The sequence below is a fragment of the Hemicordylus capensis genome, chromosome 2 (genome assembly GCF_027244095.1).
Source record: "Hemicordylus capensis ecotype Gifberg chromosome 2, rHemCap1.1.pri, whole genome shotgun sequence".
In the NCBI taxonomy this organism is placed as follows: domain Eukaryota; kingdom Metazoa; phylum Chordata; class Lepidosauria; order Squamata; family Cordylidae; genus Hemicordylus; species Hemicordylus capensis.
Window position 1 is genome coordinate 383,585,664 of NC_069658.1, and position 24,507 is coordinate 383,610,170.

The following is a 24,507-nucleotide window of genomic DNA, read 5'->3' on the forward strand; positions in this document are numbered from 1 at the left end:
GAAGAGCGGGATATAAAATGTTAAAAAAAACACACCTGCATTAAGAATTAGCTCCTCAGTTAATCTGCAGGTATTTGCAATATTCACCTCTAAATGTTTGAGCACAGACAGATCACTAAAGGTAACTGACTTCTCCTTGTATAGCATGGAGAGTTAACTCTCCCCAGGGGAAATGTGGTATAAATATTTAGAAGATAGGCACATGGCATCAGTGAAGACTGCCCTTGGTGGCAAGGGTTTGTGTGTGGGGCAGGGGGTGGGTGGAGGGGAGGGGAGGGGATGAGAGCGGTACAGTCTTGGGAATTTAATGTACTTGCGCCAATGCAAATATCAGGCTAGGCTGAGAAACTGAAGTGTCAGTGGGAGAGGGGGGGAGTACTTCACAATTTACTGGAAGGAAAGAGCAAAAGTGAGTAGCAAACTGAAGGCAGCATCTTATGCCTTTGGATACAACACCTGAGAAAGAATCAGAAAGATCACAGAAAACCATAAGAAAAGACTGAACATGGCAGATTTGCAGGGCAGGATACATGTTGATTACAGCTGGATCATACAGGCTGGGTTTTGCCCAAATCTTCCTCTCAGGTTTCAAAGCAGGAGAGATGCTGCTTGTGGATGCTTCATTACTATCTTTTTCTGATATGGCTCGTCCCATGTGTGCCATTCCCACCCCACACCTCTGCAACTTCTAGTGAGCATGTTGACATGCAGTACATTAGAAGTCCAATTCCATACTTGCTTTTATCAGGGAGCACATCTATGACAGAAGCACAGACCAGAAACATACACATGATCCTCCACAGATAACCCCAATCCCTGCACAAGTGACTAAAGCAATTATGATAGGTCCCGTCCAGGAGACCTGCTCGCCACAAAGCTGACCCTATAAGTGAATCCACAGCACAAAATAACTTGCATCTGACATGGCCATGAATATGTTTATACGTTTATACATATTATACGTAATATGTTGAACACAGCAACTGGATGCAGCTGGGCCCTGAAGTGGCACCTCCACCGCTTTCATTTTGGTTAACCTGTATCTGCAATGAAATGACGTGTAATCAAGTACAGACGCAACTCAGGTGCGGTGGGAAGGACCAAGCTTTTGGCTCAGTCAAGGACAGTCCATGACTGGAGGGACTAGCACTAATATATAGGCATAAACAAGAATACTGGAGCCATATGAAGTGCTATCACATGTCGTTGGTGTAATAGCCCCAGAATGGAGTTATTCTAGCAGAAAGGGAAAAACAGGAGTTTCTGTCCATTTTTTGCCTATAAGTACAAAAGTTCTAAGTACAGTGTGCAAATCAGGAAAATAAAAAACACGGTTCTCTTTTATGTTAACAAACAGTGCCAATCTAAACTCTTTTAGTGAGGCAGGGGGAGGATGCGTATATTCAGCTGGGTAATTGGAAAACACCATTATTTTGGGCCCAAATTCTCACGCACGTGTACACACACACACACACACACACACACACACACACACACACACAAAGTGAAAGCTGAAGCATGACGAAAGAGGACCCATGCAGGCGCGGGAGTGGCAGACACGTTCACAGAGACTCCAGCATAACAGAATGCAGTGGCAGCAACTCACGCTGCCTCCAGCACTTACCTTGCCCGTTCAGCCCCTGGTGGGAAACCGAAGCTAGTTGGAGTAGGGGAGGGAGTAGCTGAAATGTCAAGAGATTGCTCAGGAATTGGTGACTGAGGAGTAGCTGCAAGATCGGAAGGCGGAGCAGGGGGCTGCATGGCAGGAGGGGTGGAGGATGCCTTACGAACTATGGAGGTGCCTCTGCGAGCCACCCAAGAGGTGTCCATCACCCGGACGCCCATGCTATGAGGGGGAACACAGAGATACTTCCTTACCACCTTGGAAGCAATGTTCAGAGCATAACACAACACACACATTGCAGGGGAAAGGAGGGGGAATAACCTAAGACACATCTAGGTCTGTATGAATCCTGAACCAAGTCCCTTTCTTGGGATGGCCTGTACAGTCAAGGTGACACTCAGAGCCAAGACCAGCCCTGACTTCATCGTAAACACAGACATCAGCCAGCCAGCCAGAGATCAAGTGCTTTAGAATTCCACTGAATGGAATCCCATGCTGTCCCCCTGAACATCCAGGGAAATCGTAAGGGGATATGATCTCCTAGGAGGCTTCTCCAAAGACACTTTTGCCTTTTTAATCGTGGCTAACAACTCCCTCCCCCCATCCCGGCTTAGTTGAGGGCAAATAAGACATTTGGCAATCAGTAAAAATAATCCTTAGCCCAAGCAATTTTGTGCCACTGTAGAGATATTTCAGGGCTTTGTTTGGGTCAGTTTGCAAATAAACCTGTGACAGCAAGTGGCCAAAATGTATCCTGGGATACTCAATGGCCACTTGCAATCACAGCCACTTGCAATCACTGCAAAAGCAGTGATCTTTCAAGGCTGGCAAAGCTTGACCACTCAGGAAGATTATCCTGGGTAGCGGCAGCAGGAATGAGTAGCCTTAGGATGAGGAAGCCTTTCAAATAGCTACGATCTTGAACACAAGGGTCTAATTAAAAGCAGAAATGAGGGAGGGGGGACACAATGGGATCTTGAATGTCTGCAGTAAGAACATCTGAAGTTACCTTCCAAAAGAGGAAATAAGATGACACTATAGATCAACTGCGGCAAAAAAGGGAAATCTTGCAGGAAAGGGGAAGGTCCACAACTCAGTGCTAGAGTACATGCTTTGCACACAAAAAGTCCCAGGCTCAAATCTGAGCTTTCGGATCTCAGGTAGCAGGACTGGGAAAGACCTCTGTCCCAAACCTTGGAGAACCACTACTAGTCATAGGAACATAGGAAACTGCCATATACTGAGTCAGACTATTGGTCTATCTAGCTCAGTATTGTCTTCACAGACTGGCAGTGGCTTCTCCAAAGTTGCAGGCAGGAATCTCTCTCAGCCCTATCTTGGAGAAGCCGGGGAGGGAACTTGAAACCTTCTGCTCTTCCCAGAGCAGCTTCATCCCCTGAGGGGAATATCTTGCAGTGCTCACACATCAAGTCTCCCATTCATATGCAACCAGGGCAGACCCTGCTTAGCTATGGGGACAAGTCATGCTTGCTACCACAAGACCTCTGGACACAAGCAGTGTCATGTATTCAAATGCTCTCCAAAGACGGGCTCCAGTTTTACAGAACTCAGGGAGAAGCTGGCTTGAACTCTGGCTCACCATGGCACTAAGTATGGCAACTGGAGGGCTTCCACTGGCAAGGCCATGGGTGCTCTGTACTAACTGGATCTGGACACTGAAAATAGGAATGGCTCAAGAGCTACCCAGAGGATACCGTACCTTTGGATTTTCCTAAGGCTGCATGGACAGAAACATACAGATATTAGTGTAACAGAAACTAAGGCCAAAATGCCTTTCCTCCTGTGTCAGGGTGGCTGCCTTTGGGAAAGGGGCTGAGAAGTCTAAGGCTGCAGCTTGGAAAAGGCACGGGAATTTGGGCCACCCAGCTATAGAGAAGAACATCACTACGGTGAAAAAGCAGGACATTCAGTGAAAGAAAGAACCAGAGGGAATCAAAAGCTTCTGTGAAAGCCACAGAGTTTGCTTTGTAGCAAGGGTGTGCATGTTTGGAGTGGGAGAATGGGGCTGGAGGTGTGCATGTAGTGACGTACCATTTTCACTGTGTGGTCCTCTTCCTGGGATCAAGGGGAGGGGGTTAGGCTGGTAATTAGAGCTATCATTTAATGTATTGAGAAAGACTGCACAGGAGATCTTAAGACAATATCACTTGCAGAGAAGCCCAGCCTGACAAGAATGGGCTCATTCTTAATTTGCTTGAAGACCGAAGTCCTACTCACACATTATGTTTCATGAATGTACAGTCTGCCTATGTGCATACAGGTATTCACACATTATATCCAACACATTTACAGTAGTACACTTCCTATCTGTGCCCTGCATTTGAGGGGCCCTGTGCCCAGGTTCACTTTTGAAGTGAATGCACATGCAGCCCTCACACAAACACACACATACATGTACACAGGCAACACCATGCCCATAGAACATAATGTCTGAATAGGGCTTTAGCCCCTCTTGTACCTTTTCCTACCTGTTCCCTTCACTTGCCATGGTTCCTTTGTGGCAGGTGGGAAATATCCTATCTCTACCATATTTTCATTGTACAGCTCCAGGTACACTATCCATCACTGTCTTGTACAGAGAGCTGCAAATGCTACTTTTGTGCCTGGCATATGATGAAAATGAAAATGAAAATATATATCTAAATTTCTAGCCCAGGTTTCTTTTAAAAGCAAAGCTCTTGCAATGCTTTTGCGAGATGTTTTGGTTAATGCTCCACAGAGTCTGCAGGGAAGGGCATTGCTTGCTATCCAGACTTAGTGCAAACAGATGGCAGACTCAAGAGGGTGCTTGCTCTTGGCCATTCAGAGAAAGCAGTCATGGACACAGGAGAGGAAATTGATTCTTAATGCATGTTGGGCAGGGCCCAAGCTGTTAAGATCTTTGTAAGTCCAAATAAAGCGAACAGAATGAAAACTTTGTAAACACGGCATACATCTAAAGCTCCAGTCTTACAACTATTATGAATACTGAGTTAAAACTCTAGGTCTCAGAGCATGGCCTAAGGGCACACGATACAGTCACCTTGCTGAAGCTAAGCAGGTCTTGGTGTGGTCAGTGCCTAGATGCGAGACCCATGAATGCCAATTCTGGGGATGGGGCCAGAGCGTAGAGCATCTGCTTTGAATGCAGGAAGTTCCAGGTTCAGTCCCTGGGAAAGACCCCTGCTTGAAACCTTGGAGAAACCGCTGTCATGCAAACCACCCTGTTATTTTCCTTCAGTATGAAGAAGCAGACAACTGACGGAGACTCTGGTGCCCTCTGGTGCCCATTACCTTAACCATGTGGGAGCTGCCCCTCCATGGCTGGGGTAATGTTTAAAAGATCTAACCATGTGTGTGTGGGGGCTGCCTGCGTGGGTTTTTTCCTAACATAGTCAGCAGCACACACCCTACTGTTGATCAACCCTCATCCATCTGGCTGGGTCACTTAAACATGGCTCAGCTATACAAGAACTGCTCACAGAAAAGCAGCTCCCCTATTGCTATGGAAACGTTTGAAGGACCTTATTGGTCTACCTCAACAGCACCTTCAACTCTGATCTTTCACAGTACTAATGGGTCATGAACTTGTTTATTTTTTAAAGGCATTGGCTCAGATGCTTTGCTGTAATTGGGACTTTTAAATCTTCCAAAAGATGTTGAAAAGGGAAATGTGAGAGATGGCCTTTCCCTTCCAATAATGAATGCCAGCTTTTACTTATTATATTTGAGAATCTCACTCAAAACACCCCGTCCCCTCCCTTCAGAATGTTCAAAAAGGCACCTTTGTTGTTGTTCAACAAATTAACTGATTAATTGGTTTAAAAACAGACAAATTAAAAATCTAGGCACAATTGACTACTCTAGTATACAGTAGATGCATGTATGAACAAGGGCACAAGGTATTTACAACCAACTGCATTAGCACCACTTTAGACTTTTACTTCTCCTTCTGTAGTCAAATCAGGCACCAGATTTTTAAAAATGTATGTAAACTTTCAGTTCAGCTCTACACATGATTGATAGCACTACTGTGGAGCAAATTACACAAACTTTGCTTCTAATCACTGGCTTACACGCCCCACAGTGTAATGAGGCCAGAACTGCCTGCATTGCTGTGAGACTCTAAAACATGCAATGATGCTACTACACAAGAGGGGCATACTGGGGCTGCTGCCTCTTGCACGATCATGTATCGTGTGGGACTTCCAATGGGAATATCAGATTCCCATGCGGTGGGAATATCGGACATGCAATCGCGCAAGAGGCAGCAGCCCCGACCCTGTCGTCTTGCACAGAAGCATGGCTGTATGTTTCAGAGCTCTGCGGCAGTGCAGGCAGGTCTGACACAGCCTGTGTTACCCTGAGGGGAATGTAAGCCACTTTTTCTATTAAAGGGGTAGCTACATCTCCTCCATGAGGCAATTAATGCTCAGCAACACCTATCGTCCCTCCCCGCCCCGTTTCAAAGTCTTGAAACTTTGCCTTTGAGAACAAAAAATAGAAGGAAACGTAGAGCCTTCCTTACCGCAACAGGGGAACTAATAAATAATAATTATAACCAGAACAAGAACTAATTCAGAGCATCCAGCACAAACCAGCAGCTTCTGTTGAATTGGCAACTGTCATGCCACCTTGGCTGAATTGCTGCAGCATGAGGGGCTGAAGGCAACAGGAGCTTAAGGCATTTCGGTGGCCAGGCAACCCATGGCTACACTTTCCCCTCTCTTGGTACCCAGCATGGGAGCACTCTTTCATGGGCAACAAAAGCAGGATGTGCCAGGGGGATGAAAGGCCCTGTAAGTCATGGAAGACATAGCCTTGGGAACTTCCTGATACAATCCTCTTGGTTTTCCACAAGGGTAGCTTCAGACAGTACAACTGGAGATGTGCCCAGATGGTGCCCAGGCAGATAACAGCTATAAGCTATTGCTCTAAATGATGACAAAGTGTCTGCAAATACTCATTGACTAGCTGATCAACTTTTGGACACATTGACTGCTTGGTTAGAAAATCTGCATGGCACAGAATCCATTCTGGAAAAGTGGGTGCCTAACCAGGACCAGTTTCAATGGAGTGAAAGGAAGCAGAGCCACTAATCTCAACTTCCAATCCCTTAGCACCCGTTTGCCACTGTTGGATCACTGCGCTGGCCCTCACTGGCTTACCAAAGACCAAGCCTTCTCACCTTGTGATGGGGGCTAACCCATCCAACAGAGCCATACAGCTAGAAGGGGCCAGGCGCAGGCAGGCAGAGGCCAGGCACAACAACCCAATTCCTTTCAAAGAGGCCACAACCAGGCACCTGAGGATGGCGAGGAGTTTAGGAGCAGGGTGGGATGTTAGTGGCCTGACCAGGCAGTGAGGCGCTCGCATTCCTAAGAAACATGGATGCCACCTCCACCAAGCAGCAGCACTCTAGGCCAGCATAGCCCTTCCCAGCTTGCACCCCACGGCCGGTCCCCTTGCTCTCCCCAGCACCAAAGCAAAAGCGCTCTCCTACCCATCCTTCTTGTAGAACTCCAGCATCATGTTGTCAGTGGCCACACTGAGCGGTCGCCGGGTCTGATCTGGATGCTTGCGGTCAGCGTGGTCCATATCAGGCGATGGCATGGAGTTGTAATTGGCATTGTGGTTCACATGCACAGGGCTGCCATAGTTCCCGGTCAAGTTGAATTCAATGTCTAATTGGGAGAAAGAAAATGACCACGTATTGCTGGGAGTCCACCCCCCACCCTTAGAGTCTAGTCCGGAGGGCCAGGCAAGGATAAGATTGAGTCATTTAACCCACCCCCGATGGGAGACTGGCTCCGCCCCCTGCCCCGCCACACCCCCGCCCCTACAAATACACTTCTCTCTCACTGGCATCCTAGCAGGCCTACATGGAGCTTTCCAGAGAATGGTTCTCTCTGGAGCCATACAAAGTGGGTCAAGGGCATAAACAGAGAGATTTGGACCATGGGGAGGTGCTTGTTTGGAATCACTTATTGCAGGAGGTGACAGGGATAGGAGCCTTTGATAGAGAAGTCACAGACTTTGATGCTATGATTTAGCAAACACTTTGGGGAAAGAGGCAAAAGTGACAGGGAGAGGAATGCCAGGGAGAGGACTAGATCAGATGACTGATCTGGCCACCTCTAGCCCTGGCTTGCTTTGTCTGGGATCAGGGGGCATTGGCATATGAAGGCACATTAGCAGCAAATGGGAAAGTGTTTCTTACCTCCTGGAAAGAACCAATCTGCATGCTGTATAATGGGCTCAATAATGGCAACGATTTGCAGGGAAACCGTCGCCATCATCTCTGTGATGTTTCTGAAACAAAAAGGTGAGGGGGAGAGGGAAATACAGACCAGTCAAGGTGAAAAGGCTGGAGCTGGCTGAGGCAACAAAGGCCAAAACAAGTATGGTAACTGAATCACAGGGCTGGAAGGGACCAGAGGATCATCATGTCAGACTCCCTGCTCCCAAGCAGCATTCTCCATATAATTTAATCAGATTTATACCTTCAGTGTAACATAATTCCAGGGTGAGTTACAAAAATCTGAATAATGAAAGCACAAACCAACAGTAATAAACTCAAAGTCAAAACCACAACAGAGAAGACAGTAGGATAAAAACAACTGAGCAATGGCCTCAAAAGTTTAGTAGTTACATTTCAGCCCTCTGCAGTATTACTTCCTGCCCTGGCTTTTGCATCCCCTTTCAACTCCAGCTGCAGAAAGCTGATCTTGAAAACCACCAAGCTCTGTGATTTCTGAAAAATACAATGCTGTTCTGGTACTTTTTCTAGACTTTTCCAGAATGAAGAGCAGGATAAGAGCAGACTAGTAACTGCATTTGTTCTCTGCTTAATAGAGAAGAGCCTATAAAGCCTTTAACAGTTTAGGCCCAGGGTATATAAAAGAATGCCTTCTCTGTTAGGAGTCTTGCTGCCTACTGAGATCATCTTGGGAGGTCCAGCTGAAGCTGACACCAGCTCGTCTGGTGACTACTCAGGGATGGGCCTTCTTCATTGCCACCCCAAGGATTTGCAATAGGGATGTGCAGAATGTTTTGAAGTCAAAACGTTTTGACTCAAAACAGGCCATTGTGAGTGTTTTGAGCTAGCCTATGCAGGTCTGGGAGTAAGCTTAAAAATGTGTTTAAAATTGCCCATTTGCCCATTTCTTTTGTGGGTTGGGTGGTAGGTAGCACCCATCATGCCCTACCACCCAACCCACTTTGGTATCTATGGGGAACAATGGGGTGTTTTTAGTTTCCCCATTGTTCCCTATGGCTGAAACACTCAAAACGTTTCTCTGTTTTGTCAAAAAGAGACCGCAAAAATCTATCATTGTTTTAATGTTGAAAACAAAATTAAAACAATTAAAACAATGTGTTGCTTTATTGTAAACCACCCAGAGACTTGGGTTTTGGTTGGTATACAAATATGCTGAATAAAATAAAATAAAATAAAATAAAATAAAATAAAATAAAATAAAATAAAATAAAATACATAGTCACAATGAAAGTGATATGCTTATTGCGTCCATGGTGTCATTAACCATGAGTTTTAAATCAGACCTCAGAACCTGTGAAATGGTAGAGAGAGCTCATAACAATGGATATAATCTATCAAGGACTGTTAGAGGGCAGCCTCTGCTCATTTTGACAGTGTTTGCATTTCAAAACTGCAAAGATCGTGAAAAGCCAAGTGATAAAGTGCCTTTAGAAATCCACAGAGGGATTTCTGCACCAAGCCAGCTACCTATGCTGCCAGGCCACGTCACGTCCCCACGTGTACCTACTGCAGTTGTGTATTCATACTTTCCCTGTTCTACCATTCTTTGCAAAATCTGAACATTTTCACATCTTTAGAATTATCTTATCAAACGGATCAAAGCATGTATATTAGAGAAGTGCTTGTAGAAGGTATACAGTAAAAACCAGCCCTGGAGTCTTCTAGTTACCATATCTAACATCTTATAAAGTACAGAGTTCTAGGCCTTCGCTCCTTACCCTTCTTCCTGAGGCCACAGAAGGTTGGGCCCCAGCACAATTGCTATGTTGCTCGGTGTCATTTTGTTTGCATCCTGGTACTCTGTTAAGTGCGCAAGGAATTTGATCAGGTACCTGCAAGAGACAATCGGAAGGCACAGAGCTGAAACGGAGAGATGTGGAACAGCAGCTGCTGCCTGAACCACAAGCACATCCTGTTGAGCCACACTGGCTGATCCACTGCCTATTTTCTTAGGACGGACATGGGAGCAAGCACACTTATTCGTGATTTTGGAAGAGAAGCAAATCTTGATCAATTTCCTAATTGAGAACTCAGTATCAGGAGCCCTTCATAAAGCACTGCAAACATCTCCTTGTGTGAGTCAAGGGGAAAGCAGCACCCACTGCAATGACACTTCACTACCACCTGCCTCTCGATGGTTGTCAGTCATGCAAACCTCCTCAAGCCCACCTGTACAGTGCCCATCCAGTTTGCCCAAAGGGGAGATGCTGCCCAACATTCAGAGACGCATGCTGCATGCAGGAGGACTTTGCATTAGCACAAGGCTGTTGTGTGATGTCTGCAGCTTGTGTTCTAGATTCGTGTTGCAGATAGTCGTATGCATGGTTCGGTTTGGAGGCCATTGTCAAGGCCTCCGAACCGGTCCGGAATTCCGGGGGTTCGGTTCTGCCCGGGGGGGGGGAGTGTGTGTCTTTAAGGGGGGTAGTACTTACCCCCCTCCGCCGCTGGCGTTTTCCCAAACGTTCTTGGGGCGGCAGAGTTCCTCCCTGCCGCCCCTGCCCCCATAGTTGTCCTCGCGAGCTGAAAAGCAGGAAGAGCTGGTGGCATGCATGCGCCCTTCGTGGCGTGTGTGCTCGTCTCTGCAGCTGGCGCGCGTGCGCCACATACGTCATGCTGCGCATACGCGCGCCAGCGGCGGAGACAAGCGTGCGCTGCGAAGGGCGCATGTGCGCCACCAGCTCTTCCTGCTTTTCAGCTCGCAAGGACAACGACGGGGGCAGGGGCGGCAGGGAGGAACTCTGCCACCCCAAGAACGTTTGGAAAAGCGCCAGCGCCGGAGGGGGAAGAGTGGCGGGGGGGAGTACTACCACCCCCCCTTTAAGACACACACTCCCCCCGTGCCGAACCACCCCGCCGCGGTTCCGTGCACATCCCTAGTTGCAGAACGACACATGCCTCATTTGTTTTAGGGGTACTTCTGAGTATGAGTGCTACAGCACTCTTGCACAAATCCCTGGTTTTAGGGGAACTAAGCCATCCTTTTGGCTCACACAACAGTGTGTGTGTGTGCTGCATGCAGTTCCTTGCTCTGGATGTCGGCCACCATCCTTAGCACTAAGGTCTTCTGTCTGGAGGACCTGATGGTGTCCCTTCTCTGCTCCATAAAAAGATGACAAATGTCTTGCAAAGCCATCAGCAGTGGTGCCATCTCTCTGGATAAGGAGGGAGTGGACAGAGATGAACTATTCTGCCACCCAGCAAGTGTCACAGCATTACTACCTGTTTCTCACCAAACGTGACTTCATTAGCTTTAGAGTCAATGTACATGTAAGACAAGCAGCTCAGCATGCCTATGCACATCTGTATACCCATTCTAGCAGAGCAGTATGCCAGTTTCCTTTGTGATTCGTCATCCCTTGCCTCTTAGGAACCATCCATGTGGAACCAGTTTTGGAGGTGGAGGGGCAAAGGATTCCTATTCTGTTAGAAGATGACAAACTGGGACCACAGTTGCCTCAGGATACATTGCTAAGCACCAATGGTTCTCTAGCATGAATGCTGAAATGCCTTGGGTCTTAGTGACGCAGCCTGTTTCAATCCAAAGCCTGTCACAGAGGGCTATCCTGGCAGAATGACACAGCAAGCTTTCAGAGCCATTACCGTTTTCTCCCTGAGGCTCCCCAGAATTCATGTCTAGCTTGCACTTGTGGGGAAAAGAGGTTAGTGCATGAGTACAGTGCAAAGAAGGCCAACTCTGAAGCTAGCCTGACTCTTGAAATCAGAACTACTGGCCTCTCTCAACAAGAATGGCTATGTGAGACAGTGGCACATCTGACAGTAAATGTCTGATAGTGTGGATTAATTGTTATCTGCTGAGAGAGCTTGGCTGAGACACCATATACATTTCTGTACTGCTGCATATTAGTATTGCAGCCATATCTGAGATTTCTCAGGTCAGAGAATACATCACATATCAAGTAATCTAACTGGAAATGGAGAAAACTGGACCCTGTTGCCGTGCAAAGGATGGGGGAAGAGTATGCTGCCCCAAAGAGCTGGCAAACATTAACAAAGTTCTATATTTCCCCAAACTGACATCCCTTAGGCTTCAAACCCAACCCCACCTAATATCTTGAAGGAAATGCCTATAAGATGCCTTTGGGGAGAGAGCCTCCATTGTAATCATACATGGTAAAATTAAGATCACAAGTGCTTTACAAGGAGGCAAATACGGTGTATCCTTCAGCTACATACACTTACCTTAGATTGTTGTAGCTGGCCTTGGGCAACTTCTCCAGGGCATTCCACAGAGCCTGCAGCCTCTTGTCTTGGTCTTGGATGCTAAAAAGCAAGAAAGAAATGGGTGGGATTAATCCAAGAGTGAGCCACCCTGGATTAAATGATAAAATAGAGTGGGACTGCATCTCAATGCCTGCAGTCATAAAGGCAGCAGCACAGACACACAATAAAGACAGACACTGAGGGAGGCACAGCTCTTGCCCTCCATTAATTCTATGCTTGAAATATGTCACAGTATAGAGAGAACTGCCCTTGCTGGAAAGGCTGCCAACATTTCACATTTCCCTTCACTGGGAACATGGCCGCATAACAAAGGAGCAGCCACAACAATGCCCTGTCCCAACATGACAATCCCTTCAGTATCTGATTCATGAATGTGTTCAAAAGGAGATTCCAAAGAAGCCAAGTGAGCTTCAAGAGCCAATGATGTCTGTTAAGATTAGGGAACACGGATTTGCCTTGCTTGCGTCAAGTGAGGATGACTGGAATAAAGTTCCCATTTCAAGTCTCATGGTGGAACCTTAGGCCAGACTTTAAAAAATGGTGACAAGTTGAGACAGAATTTCTTTTCTTGCCTCAGAGTTGTTTATTGGCCCCTTCTTCAGCTTCAAGAAGGGGGCAGTTTCAAGTGGGCAGCACATATGAAGGAAAAAGACAAACAAAATGGCCACTGTTTGAATTGGTTGAAATGTTTGGGATGTATGAATAAGCACTTGAGAGTTAGGCCCTGGACCCAGAGGAACTTCATCTACCTTAAGTCCCATTGAAATCTTGTTTATTTTGAAAAAACTTGGGTAAAACTAATGTCCTCTGGATCAGGCTTTGGTGTGGGAAGCAGAGGAAAGACCCGAGAGAGCTGGTCTTGTGGTAGCAAGCATGACTTGTCCCCTTTGCTACGCAGGATCCGCCCCTGGTTGCATATGAACATATCTGAGCACTGTAAGGTATTCTCCTTGGAGGATGGAGCTACTCTGGGGAAAGCATAGGTTCCAAGTTCCCTCCCTGGCATCTCCAAGATAGGGCTGAGATTCCTGCCTGCAACCTTGGAGAAGCCGCTGCTTGTCTGTGTAGATAATACTGAGCTAGATGGACCTATGGTCTGACTCAGTATATGCCAGCTTCCTATGTTCCTTTGCTGGGCAAACTGGACATTTGTGTGGCTTTGAAATATGGCAGAGAGAAGTCTTCTCCTATTACATTGTGAATTGGGGTGTGTGTTTATACCGCTGAGTTTATGTACAGATCACCAAACCAGCTATAGATATGCCCAGGAGGTGGGGGTTCTCAGGTTAAAAAAATAAAATATATCCAACATGCTAAACATATAGCTTAAGCAAATAAGGTCAATGTGAACTGACTAATAACATATAGAGGAGGCAGCACAGCTCAGTGGGAATGCTTCACTTGCAGAATGTCCCTGGTTCAATCCTTGGTATCTCCAGGGAGAAATGGGAAGAACCCTGTCTGAAACTTTGGAGAACTACTACCAGTCAGTGTAGACAATACTGAGTTAGTAGGACAAGGGGCCTGACTCAACAGAAGGCAGTTTAATACATAGGAAGTGCTGCACTGCCATAAGGTAAGAAGGTAAGGCTCTTTCCTTACCCAAAGGAGAAGGCTGGAAGTGGGGATCCCAAGACACAGCTTCTTTGAGGATCAGCAATTGCTACAGAGGTTTCTTTCCATGCCACACTTTGCTACAAGGCATACGCATGAACCAAAGGTGTGCCAACCTTTTTCTGGGCTAGTGTCATAACAGTAAGTCCTGCTTTTGTGAGTCAGAATTATTATTTTTTTAAAAAATTGATGACAAAATGAGAGCAGGGAAACCTGATGCCAAAGAATTCCTTTTAAGAACTCACTTGGAGGCTTGAATCCATTCTTCATATAGTTCAAATGTCATGAGTGGTTCTGGCAGTTCCCGCAGATAGGACTTCAGTGCTCCTATGCAAGAGAGACAGAATAAAACCTGCATTACCAAAGCAGAAACACTCTTTCCTCATTCCAGTGGATAGGTTTTCTTGTTGGTCTTCCTTTGGCAGCACACAGTTGATATTACTGAAGCAGTTTGTAACGAACGAGAACAAGAATCTCATACAGAGCACCTACTCAATGGAAAGATCACTACCACTTCCTGTCTGGAGGCAACTGTGTCTACATTTACCCCTGGAAGCAACTTATCTCTATTCAGATTATTGGTATTCACTATGGAGCCAGTCTGGATGCCAAGGAGATGATTCCACTTACCTGCAATGGCATGAGGGTCTGCTGAATACTCCTGAATGTCCACAACACAACAGTCAAGAGCTGCCTTAAGCTTCTTTAGTTTGGAGGCAGAGGGAGCCACGCGGAACAGGCCCTGCAAAAGATAAATGCCAACCTTACTTGAATACCACGAGAAATGTACTTTGGGCAATACAGAACATGGAGGTGGTGGATGGTCCCTTGAGAGCCCTCCTGGGCAAGAGGACATGTGAGAAGATACCAGGCCTTAGAACAAACAGAGAAGAAGCAACAGCTGCTACATACAGACCTCCTCCTGCATGCCACATTCCAGGAGCATGGTGACACATGCTTCGATGGGGAAGGCAATCTCCCGGCCGCTGACTTCTAAGTGATCCTCCAGGGGTTTCCCAAAGGAGGGCTTTTCAATCCAAGCTTCTGTGGAAGGCAGTCCAAATGAGGCGTGAGACATAAACAGGGTAAGAACATGTAGTGACCAGCCTCCCTTCCCTCTAAAGAATCAACAAAAAGTGAACTCTGACTTGACTGACAGCCAATCATCACACCAGGAGTGGGTGGGACCTAGAGAGCTGTTGCCAGGAAGAAGGGAGTTCTTTGTTAGAAGAAGCTAGGCTGGAAGTGCACAGGAGGACATGTGGCATGGATGCTGGCTGCAGGCAAATAACTCTGCAGATCCTTGAAAGACAGGAGGGCAGGAAGCTTGAATTCTCATCAGGAGTTTGGTGAGTTCAAGGCAAGGAGCCAAGGCTTATGGTTTCAGCAAGTTTAGCATAGGGAACAGTTTGTTTTGTCAGAGTTGGCGTTAGGGATGCTATATTGCTTTGTGTGTGTGCTCTACATATTCTAGATACTGTTCTATTATAGTTTACTTGCAATGTAATTAAAATAAGAAACACTAGCCTACGCTCATCAATACACCTAGGGCATTGCAAAATCCTCTGTAAACATTTAAAAGTGCATTAAAACAACTGGTATTGTGGTTGCAAGCATGACTTGTCCCCTTAGCAAAGCAGGGTCTGCCCTGGTTGCATATGAATGAGAGAATTAGAGGCTATTCACACAATGGAGGAAAAGCAGGCTAAGGCAGAGTTGCCAGAACCTAAGGGGTATACTCGTGGGTCAAATGGGCTGTAAGCCAGAATTTGGCTTTTTAAAAGCCAAATCTGGCCACACCCTTAATGGGAGTCCAACCTCGTTTTCCTCCATTGTGAGAACCACCAGGCTTATGGGAGAGCCCAGTGGCTCAACGGCGGCTAGCCTGCCAAAGTAGCCCTCCCCTTAAATGAGGTTAGTGGAGCGATCGCTCCGCTAACCCCAATTTTTGGATCATAAGTCTCCGTGGCTCCCCTTTCCCCTTTAATATTTATACTGTCTATCGAGCCTTTGGCTCAAGCCATCAGACATAACTTGATAATTAAGGGCCTTATTATAAAAGATGTCGAGCATAAAATCAATCTATATGCAGATGATATTGCATTAATTTTGATGGACCCTTTGAGGTCTATCATTGCCATACAAGAAGAGTTGGGAAGATTTGAACAAATTGCTGGTTTGAAAATAAATTTGACTAAGTCAGAGCTTTTGTGTTCCGGAATGGGTTCTAAATCTCAAGACTGTTTGGCAAAATCCTTAGGGTTTTCTAAAATTTCTAAAGTTATTCAATATTTAGGGGTATTTATAGCAATGGATTTATCACAGCTCGAAAGATTGAATTATTCTCCAGCTATCAGTAAAATAAAAAGGGAAATTAGGAAATGGGAAGGTGTTAGGCTGCAACAAAGATGCATTTACTTCCAAGATTATTATTTCTTTTTCAGGTGCTGCCAATTAAACTTTCAAAATCTACTATAGGCAGATGGCAAAAGATTTAAAATCTTTTTATTTTTGCCGGGAAAAGATCTCGATTTCATAACAATGCATTATATAGGAAAGTACAACAGGGTGGTATCGGAGTTCCACATTTAATGCCCTACTATGAAGCATCACATCTTAGGGATATTCTGCGGTTAATAGTAGACCCGGAAGCTAAATACTGGGTGAAGATGGAGGTTCCTGAAGAACATCTCGGTAATAGTAACAACTTAGTATTGATATATGAATTTATTAAGAGTTCTAAATCTGTTATAAATTCGTTTTTAAGAACCACTTTTAAGATCTGGGGAAAATGGCATACAATTTTTGCCGCCCCCCCCCCCCATTCCCCCTTGTTATCCATTTGTAGTCATCCTAAATTTCTAGCTTTAGACTCACCCTCTCAATTACTTGGTGTCTTTGGAGGTGTTGCAAATAGATTAAAGGATTTTTATTATTTGGATAAGCCAATTGATTTAGAACCTATTCAGAAGGAGTTTATGAATAAGCATTACTCTTGGTTAAATTTTCTTCAGTTTCAGTCCTTTATTTTACATCCTGATATAGTTAAGCAGGCTAATAGGAATTTGACTATGTTTGAGGAATTAATATTAAAGGCTTCAGAAGATTCTAAGGGTTTTATTTCTAGATTATACGAGATTCTAATAATTCAAACATCTTATCCATTAATTGGCCTCAAGTAGGCCTGGGAAAATGACCTACAACAAACTATTAGTGACTCACAATGGAATGGAATACTGAAATGGAAGCCAGTGTTTTCTACCACTTCCCGAATTAGAGAGAATTTTGTTAAACTCTTTCAGAGATGGTATTTGACCCCTTCTAGATTATCCCACATTAATAAGAGTTTGTCCCCACTATGCTGGAATGGCTGTGGAAATAGGGGAACATACTTCCATTCATGGTGGTCTTGTCCCAGTATTTTCTGCTTTTGGACAGAGGTATTTTTAGAAATGGGTAAAATTACAAAACAGAGGTTAGATATGAGACCAGAGTTGGCTCTATTAAATGTATTTTTGGGAGCTAATTTGGCATTATTGTCTAAGGATCTTATAGTTTTTATGTTAACTGTAGCTAGATTATCCATTGCATAAAAACTGGAAGCATAAAACCATGTCTTTGACATCTTAGTATCAGTCTATGTGGCATATTGCCATATCTGAAAAATTGACCCATATTATTCGTCTTCGAGCAGGTCAAGCTAATTCTAATGATTTTTTTCATGAGATGGTCAGATTTTATTCTGTTTACAAATCAAGATAATTTCAGTCATTCTCCTCCATCTAATTATTTACATATCTGGAAGGATGGTTAATGGATGTAATTATGTATCAGTTTTACTATTCATGTTTATGTATTGTCATTCATATATATATATGTGTGTGTGTGTGTGTGTATACACAAACATACACACATATATATATGAATGACAATATGTATATATATGTGTGTGTGTGTGCATACACACACACACACACACACACACACACACACATACACACACACATACACATATACATAAAGAGTCCCCACTGCATGGCGACACCCCTGACCGGGAGGCTCCAACAAACATTCTGGTGTTGGGGGGCTCCCCAGCATGCCCCGCTGGGACTTCCAGGGCCAGGCAGCCCCCTGACACCCGCTGCCCCTACTGACTCCGTAGCGGAGCTGGTAGTCATGTGGGCGGCCAATCCAGCCACCCAGGGCACGACGATTGCCCATGTGCAGGGAGAGCGGGCTTGACCCGCTCTCCCCGCCAAACCCCTCCCAGCTCTACACACTGAAAGTGTGTAGAGCCTCTACATGTGAGCATGTTAAGATATCCCCCTTAGAGGACTGAGCTGCTCTGAGAAGAGCATCTATGTTCCAAGTTCCCTCCCTGGCATCTCCAAAAGAGGACTGAGAGAGATTCCTGCCTGCAACTTTGGAGAAGCAGCTGCCAGTCTGTGTAGACAATACTGAGCTAGATGCACCAATGGTCTGACTCTGGTTATGGCAGCTTCCTATGTTCCTAACCTATTTGTGTAATCCTACTAAGTATTCTTAACTGAATATAAAAGCTGAGAAAGTTTTAGAGGGAAGCAGTCTGTAGTAATTGAATAAAATTGTTTTTGAAGTTCTTTTCTTTTTACAAGCCTCTCTGAGTTGGTTTTTAACTAAGGAAAAGGGGGGCCCGAACAGGGATTTATCTGGTGCAAACACATCCTCAAACTTTCAGCAGCTATCAGTTTTCTTGTAGGCTTGGACATGGAAGATTTTTGTACTTGTCTAAGAGCCAAATTAAGAGAATTTTTTTCCTGGGCTATCCCACCCCAAGCCCAGTGAGTTTCTGTAGACAAAAGGGGTGGCGGCGGCAGCATTTTGAACTTATAATACAGAATAGTTTTTGGAGAAGCCTAGCCAGGCAGCTCAGCAGAGATGATTAAGCATTTCTTTTCCTCATGTGAGCTTGCTCTGAGACAAAGGCTTTAATCCATTACAGAACTTAAAGAACATCCAGCATCTAGTCCAGCATCCTGTTTCACCAGTGGCCCACCAAATGCATCTGGGAAGCCCAAAGGCAAGAGGTGAGCGCTTGCCCTGCTGTTGCTCCTCTGCAACTGGTATTCAGAGGGATCTTGCCTTTGAGGTTGAAGGGGGCCTATAGACACCAAACTAGCAGCCATTGATAGACCTCCATGAATTTGTCTAAGCCCCTTTTAAAGCCATCCAAGCTAGTGGGTGGCATCACCACTTCCTGCGGCAGAGAATTCCATAGATTAATTATGTGCTGTGTGAAAAAGTACTTCCTTTTGTCAGTCCTAAATTTCCTGGCCTTCAGTTTCATGGGATGATCCCTGGTTCTAGTGTTGAAAGAGAGGGAGAAACATTTCTCTATGTCCACTCTCTCTACTCCATGCATAATTTTATACACTAATATCATGTCTCCCCATAGTCACTTCTTTTCAAAACTAAAAAGACCCAGATGTTGTAAGCCTTGCCTCATAAGAAAGGTGCTCCAGGCCCATGAACATCTTGGTTGCCCTCTTCTGCACCTTTTCCAGTTCTACCATGTCCTTCTTAAGATATGGTGACCAGAACTATATGCAGTACTCCAAATATGGCCGCACCATAGATCTGTATAAGGGCATTCATTATATTACCATTTTCATTTTCAATCCCCTTCCTAATGATTCCAAGTATGGAATTTGCCTTTTTCACAGCTGTCATACATTGACACTTTCAAGGAGTTGTCTAACACGAACTCAAGGTCTCTCTCTTGGTCAGTCACCAACAGCTCAGACCCCATCAGTGTATACATGAAACTAGTTTTTTTGCCCCGATATGCATCACTTTACATTGGATAAAGCTGGCTCACTAGCAGGAAGAGCTCTGAATTACTCAATACCTCAATAACTTATTCTGCTCCCAACGACAAGCAGCAGGAGACAGACTCTGCAAATTACTGACTTGTCTTCAGAGCTCTCTTCCATGCTGTGTGCATGGAGATCGGAACATTATGCTCACTCTTCTTTTGTGTATAGATTTGGGAATAATGAAGGGCTGCAACTGAGGGCCAAACCTAGGGTAAGCTAAAAACATGCGTGACCTATGTGCTAAAAGGTGGGAGTGGTGGGGTCTACTTTTTCTCCTTCTGCGGCTCATTTGCAGTACTGATGCTGAGTGAGGGGGAAATCGCTTCAAAGCAGTGGTGTGCAGTAAGGTGTGGGGGGGAGATGAGTGGGTTTAGCTCCCCCCTTCCATTCCATCTGATGTAAAAAGTAGATCCTCACTTCACCTTGATAGGTAAATGTGGCAAGCATCAATTTAATGTGTATACCGCCTGGAGATTTTTATATCTGGTGGTATAGAAATATAACAAACCAACAAAATAAACATGTAGTTGTCCAGAATATTTAAATTTGGCCTAGTGATTCTGCTCCTGACTCCTTTATTACCTTGAGGAATGTCTAAGTCTAGGTAAGTTGTCCTACACAGTAGACACTAAGAAAAGATTCCAAGAAACCACAATTAATACGATAAGATATAAGTATATAATAACTTGAAATAAATTCAAAAGGTCTATGGGGCAGTACATTCTGAAGGGATATACAGGAGTACAAGTTTATTTTATTTGTTCATAAATAAAGAGTTGCTTTTTCAATATCTATATGGGAATGCTCAAAGCAATATTTATCTAATGGAGGAGGTGGTGGTGTGGGCATCACTCAGCTTCAACAAGTAGCACTGAATGCCCCCTAGCATAGTATATCACAAAGGTAACATATGAGAGACCCTGCCTCCCCCCTGCATTTACCTTGCTGTGCTTTGATCTGAGGCAATACGTTCTGTAAAAGTGCTAATGACTTCCTGTGGTACTCGGCTTGCACTTCTATTAACTGTGAGACAGACAAAATAAAGAGCAGCTATTAAGAACTTGTACCCTGAAACCAGCAAGTTTTTATAAATGGGAAAGATAGTATAACATAAGACAATGTTTCTAGTACTTACAGTCTGAAAATAGTTTGCATAGTCTATCTCTTTGGCCACAAAATTATACATATCAGCTGAGAGCTGATCCTGCAGGAAGTACAGAAATAGTAGGAGTTAACATGATGTAAGATCACATTAGTCAAATTCTCTATACTGACTGTAGTACAGGAGAACCCCGTTATTTGTGGGGGTTCCATTCTGTGTGTGTGGTGCAGATAGTGAATTCACGAATAATGGATCATGAGGGCTATGGGAATGGGACGGGGGGAGGGGTTAGGTTCCCGGTCTGCCAAATATCAGCCAAAAATAGGTGTTTCCCTCCACCAAATAACCCCCAAAGTGCCCTACCATGTTCTCAAGTAGTCCACCATTCAAAGAAATCGGCCAAAAATAGCTGTTTCTGTCCCGGTTTTGTTTTTGTTGTTGTTGTTAAAATGAACTATAAAATGGTTCCTGGAAACAAAATGGCAGCCGGAAATGGTGGCTGTAAAATGACCTCTGAGGTCATTTCCAGCCACTCCTGACTGGCGGATTAACATGTTTAACCCTTTCCTTCCTGTTTTCCCTTCACATATACCAAGGTTGGGTGCGAATTACTGACCACAGATACGCGAACCCACAAGTGCTGGACCTGTGAATAATGAGGTCCTCCTGTACTGCAGAATGCCTTCCATATACAAATTCAACCATAAAGCATATAAACCCAAAATAGAGAGGAGTGTTAATTGGATTTGCACATTTATTCTTTACTTGCCTGAAGTTATATTCATAAGTTTGGGTAAAGCAGTGCAAAGGATACAAGATTCAGGCTTTAACACTCTCCACACCAAACAATAATAATTCCTTTTGCACTGGCATACTATGCTTCCATGTGCTGCCAACACTGAGTTTCACAGCTATCCCATGCATCACATCTCACTAAGATGTAACAGTGCTTTGACCAGGTGAGAAGAGGGGATGGAAAGGCGTTACCCTGCAAATCTCCACTCTGTTTGCTGCCTCCTCCATCTCTTCCCTGAGAGCGTCCGCTTTGGCACCCGAAGGCTGCAAGTTGCTTGACAATCCTGAAGACTTGGCTGACTGCTGCCACCTGCAGGAGGAGGAAGAAAAATGACATTAGCATTAGAGGAAGTCTCACACGGGTAGGTGGGCAAAGCTTTGATGGGACGTGGGGGTGTGGGTTTGCACACACACATTGACCTTCTTGCAGAGATGAATGCTTGCTCTGCTCAGGCCAAGGTACATGTAGAAGATTTGCTTAGAGAAGATCCAGACATTCATAACACCCACACTAGAACTGTCCAAAGAGGTGTTCTTACCATTAATTTTCCAGAGCTGAGTTGACTTTTTGTGTTATGTCCAAAGGATGCCATTCAGCTTTTGAACAGAAGCAGCTAGTCTCAGTTAACATACCAAGCTCAATGCTCCTCCTCCACTCCTTGCACCCTCTGACCTAGTCTCATACTGGCAGAGCATAGCTGCTCTAATGCCCACAAAGAGCAACCAGGGATAAGGATTTCCCCTGCCAATCAGCTCAGGTTTTGCTCCCTTTACTCAGTCAGCAATTTTGAATCTGTATGCATTTCAATTAACAAGGGCCTGTGGGGAAAGTGGCAACCCTGTGGAAAGAATGACCTGGGAGACTGAAACACAGTTAACAGAATGGGGATGAAATATACATTGGATAATTGAAACTTAGAATGAAATCTTCCAGTGTCAGAAAAACAAACAGACAAACCCCAACATAACAAAAGCCTACATCACCACAGGAGACTCTAAAATCAGCTATTTATGGCCACAGACACAATAGTTTTTATAGATAACAGCAGGAAGCCCTCTTACAGCACTGAGAACAGTGTGGGGTGGGGGTGGACCTGGACTTTGCAATTTCTTCCAAGAATGAGTCACTAGGAATGTTTGATCTTTGAAGGGACCCATATCTTTACACGATAGGGAATGAAAATAGTTCTTCACAGAACCAAGCTTAAGACCTGCCCAATCATTCTCTCTCTCGCTGCATGGATTTTTAAATCACTAGCCGACCCACACAGAGCATCTGTGCGCTCTTTGGGGCTGGGTTTCCCCCCTCCCTCCTGCCCCAGTCTCTCCTGCCCTCCCTCCCCCTTCTGCCCCACTCTCTCCTGCCCTCCCTCCTCCCCCCCCACTCTCTCTTGCCCTCCCCCTCCCTGCACTCTTTACCTCTGCTGCCACAGGCCTTAGCGGGCTGCAGCTGGCCAAAAAGGGCCCCGCCACCGCTGCTCCTCCTCCCGGGCAGCGAACAGGGAAGTTTCGCCGCCCAGTTCCCTCCTGCCTCAGCCTCCCACGGGTGCCTTGCCTCCACGGGCAATCCGAGCCCACCGCCGCTGCCTGGCCTCCGTGGCCCGCCACCGCCTAGCTTCCGTGGGCGAGCTGGGCCCACCGCCGCCGCTGGGCCCGCTGCCTGGCAGGCCCGCTGCTGGACCAAGTACCGGCTCCGCAGCCCGCAGCTTGTCTCCGCAGTACACTCCCCCCATCTTCTGCCCCAGTCCCCTCCCCCCAGCCTTCAGCCCCAGTCCCCTCCCCCCCAAGCCTTCTGCCCTAGCTTGCTCCCACCTCCGTTACCCCTCTTTCTCATTTTCTCTCTCTCATTCGTGCTTCCCCCCCCCCGCCCCCGCGCTTTTTAGCCTGCTTGTGTTTTCCCCGCTGGCTGTTGCCACTGCCTCCTTCCTCCAGTCCCTAGTGTCGGGCGGCCAAGCGTTCAGCCAGCTCCTTCCTGCATGGCCCTCCCTCTAGCGAGTGTCTTCTGAAGCAGCCAGCCATTTCTGTGTCTCTGCCAAGCCAGGCTCCGCCACTTTCTCTCCCCGCAGCTTCCCCCCTCCTTTCTGCCCCAGTCCGTTCAGTTCTCCTCTCTGTGCTTTCCTTCTTTTCCTTTCCTCCCTAAGCGGCCACTTCCCTATGAGGCCAACCGCTGCCCAGCCAATCCGGTGCCTCCACTGCCCAGCCAATCCGCTGGGTTGCCGGGACGCATCCCCACAGAGGCACATCTACGAGAATTAATATAATAGATAATTATTAACAAATCGCTTTTTTAAAAATCAGTATAAAATGTAATAGTGACAAATTCCATAAATATTAGTTACAGACATCTGAGTGACATGAAAGATCAAATTCAAGACAGAAGGTCCTTGGTGTGTGGGCAGACAGACAAAGAGACATGCTCTTATGTTCCTGACAGGAACAACCAGAAGCGAAAACAACACAACACAACACCCATCCCTGCCCATGTCTTAGCCTGAATTTTGTGGTGACAAGTGGACCAAAGATTACTGTAGCTCAAATCTTTCTCTGACATGCCAGGAATAAAATAACCATGACTAGGGATGTGCACGGAACCGGGACCCTTTGAGTCCGTGGGGTGGGTTGGGGGTGGATAGCTTTAAGGATAGGACATGCGCACGTGCACTGGGCACTTCTAATCACTTCTGGTCAGAGGATCAACAGGGCAGCAAGGAGGTATGCTGCCGCCCCGCTGGACCAAATTAGTTGGTGCACATCCCTAACCATGACTGAAAGGAAACAGCAGATATAGCCTAGTGTCAAAGAAAGGCCGTGGTCATAGCCTGCTCCGTTCACAAAGATTTGGATAGTGAAAAGCATCATTGAAGAGAAAATATAGAATGTAAAAAATGATCACTCTCTCAAATAGAAGTTTTACCCCCAATGGCCCTTTGCCAACTCAGGTCAGGTTACTTCTCCTGATGGCTATAGCTTATCTCCATGGTTCAAAAGCAGGATG

At 45.7% G+C, this 24,507-nt stretch overlaps 1 protein-coding gene across 17 annotated transcripts in view; it reads right to left on the reverse strand.

Moving 5' to 3' along the window:
• The window catches only part of ARHGAP44 (Rho GTPase activating protein 44), a 156,830-nt gene that overhangs the window by 15,982 nt on the left and 116,341 nt on the right, over positions 1 to 24,507 (reverse strand). For 11 of the 17 annotated variants that reach the window (XM_053291052.1, XM_053291051.1, XM_053291045.1 and 8 more), the window contains exons 7-18: positions 21,705 to 21,822; positions 20,751 to 20,819; positions 20,557 to 20,638; positions 14,677 to 14,804; positions 14,391 to 14,502; positions 14,006 to 14,087; positions 12,105 to 12,185; positions 9,623 to 9,736; positions 7,845 to 7,936; positions 7,128 to 7,308; positions 3,345 to 3,362; positions 1,625 to 1,846 (exon numbers count right to left, since the gene is read on the reverse strand). In XM_053291052.1, coding sequence (XP_053147027.1) covers positions 1,625 to 1,846; positions 3,345 to 3,362; positions 7,128 to 7,308; positions 7,845 to 7,936; positions 9,623 to 9,736; positions 12,105 to 12,185; positions 14,006 to 14,087; positions 14,391 to 14,502; positions 14,677 to 14,804; positions 20,557 to 20,638; positions 20,751 to 20,819; positions 21,705 to 21,822 — 1,299 coding nt within the window. Of the gene's footprint in view, positions 1 to 1,624; positions 1,847 to 3,344; positions 3,363 to 7,127; positions 7,309 to 7,844; positions 7,937 to 9,622; positions 9,737 to 12,104; positions 12,186 to 14,005; positions 14,088 to 14,390; positions 14,503 to 14,676; positions 14,805 to 20,556; positions 20,639 to 20,750; positions 20,820 to 21,704; positions 21,823 to 22,051; positions 22,767 to 22,931; positions 23,234 to 24,507 lie in introns of those variants that run through there. The other 6 variants (XM_053291053.1, XM_053291046.1, XM_053291061.1 and 3 more) reach the window with 4 other exon arrangements.